The sequence below is a fragment of the Emiliania huxleyi genome (assembly GCF_000372725.1).
Source record: "Emiliania huxleyi CCMP1516 unplaced genomic scaffold EMIHUscaffold_4295, whole genome shotgun sequence".
NCBI lineage: Eukaryota > Haptophyta > Isochrysidales > Noelaerhabdaceae > Emiliania > Emiliania huxleyi.
Window position 1 is genome coordinate 1 of NW_005198755.1, and position 1,751 is coordinate 1,751.

At 62.8% G+C, this 1,751-nt stretch overlaps 1 protein-coding gene across 1 annotated transcript; it reads left to right on the top strand.

Annotated features, from left to right (window-relative positions):
- Window positions 1-662: 662 nt before the first annotated feature.
- Window positions 663-1,265, top strand: EMIHUDRAFT_256084 (hypothetical protein; the record flags this gene model as incomplete). Its single annotated transcript, XM_005769284.1, has 1 exon — window positions 663-1,265. The coding sequence occupies one exon, from the start codon at window positions 663-665 to the stop codon at window positions 1,263-1,265; it is 603 nt and encodes a 200-aa protein (XP_005769341.1).
- Window positions 1,266-1,751: the final 486 nt, after the last annotated feature.

Genomic DNA, 1,751 nt, shown 5'->3' on the forward strand with positions numbered 1-1,751 from the left:
AGGAGAGGGGTGTGGTGCTCATAGCCGTCGCCCACCCTTGCTTGGGCGTCCGCCTCTTCCTATCTCTCTTCGCAGTCTCTCGCCGATTCTCGCTGCAACCTTCATGCCACCTCGCGGTCGTCCCACTCTCGTCGTTCTCCCTCCTGTCGCTTCCTCCTCTGTCGCGTCGCTCTCGTCTGCCTCATCCTGCGAGCCGCCGCCGCCTGCCGATCCCTTGCTCTCGCGGCTTCTCCCGCCTTTCGGCGCAACTCTGCTCTCCTCGCGGCATATTTTGGCCCCTCGAGTTTATCGAGCTCTCCTCGCGCAAGGACGACTCTTCTGACGCCCACTGCGGAATTCCCACTGCGATCATTTGCCGCCAAGTCATATCGTTGCTCAGGTCGACTCTCTCTCTCTTCGAACACTTGTACCTCCACGGTCGGTGTTGGCGCTGGGGTCCCCTTCGGGTGCATCGTTACAGCTGACGACGGGATTACCACCGGTCGGTGTTTCGTCCTCCTCGGAGTCTTCTTCCCCGGCTTCCTCCCGTTCGTGGCGCACCCTCCATGCCGTGAATCGTAATAAATAAATAAATAGATGATTCATGAGAGATGAGCGCGCGCGGATGTCTTTTTCGCCCATCTCTCCCTGTGGCGAGACGGTGGACGAGCTCACTGTGCCCGATGTGGGACGCGAACATCGGACCCGGCTGCGCCGACTCGCCCGGCGTCTCGCACCTCCCGCGCATCTCGCCGCTCCTCTGGGTCGGCAACGAGATCGCGCCGTCGGTCGGCAGCTTCGACGTCGTGGTCTCGACCGTTCCGCCGCGAAGTTGCAGGACGGGCGCGAGGCAGCCCGAGCTGACGACTCACGCTATCATGTTTGCCGACGGCCAGGGCAGCGAGACTGCGGCGGGCGTCGCCTTTGCGAAGCGGTGCATCCTCGAGGGCGCCGAGTGCGTAGCGGCTGCTGTGGCCGCGGGCAAGTCCGTCCTCGTCCACTGCGCGTGGGGCCAGAACCGCTCCTGCGCGATCTGCTGCGCTTTTGCCGTCTTGCACAGGAGTATGTCGGCTAACGAGGCTATCGACTACGTCCGCGAGCGAAACATCGCCGAGCGATCATACGCCGGTCAGCAGCCGCCGGGCGGCGCGATGCACAACCGGGTCTTCCGAGAGATCATTCGCGAGTTGGAGAGAGAGCGCGACGCCGAGGCGGAGGAGACGGCGGAGACTGCGGAGGAGGCGGCGGCGCGGGAAGCGGCCGCCGGCACCAGGCATGGCACATAGCAGGGGCAGGTTGAAATAAATAAATATAAACAAAGTGCAGTAGAATCTAGAACATCCAAATCGCAAACATAGAAGCCCAAACACACACACAGCCACGTGGCATAGCGCATAGGAGAGCAGGAGACTCTCCGGCGCAGGCCGCGAAGAACCGAGTCCGCGGGCCGACGGTCGCGGCGCGCCCGGGCGCGGCGCAGTGGAAATAAAAACGGACACCTCCCTACTGAGTACTGTGAGATGGGTAAAAAGGAACAGGTCCCCGCCCGTGCGATCTTTGTGCAGGGTTCTTTGTGGGTGTGGTCGGCGACTAGCAGGGGTGGTCCTCCCGGTGGGGGACTAGCACTAGCCGTCTTCCACATTGTCCCTCGGGTCCCTGCTGCTCCTAATCTTTTCGTACATCCTCCTGCTGATCTCCGCAACGTCCTGCTCCCTCCCTCGTCTCGCCCTTAAGGGGGGCTCCGCCTCACCGTCGTGGTCGTCTGGCCTGCG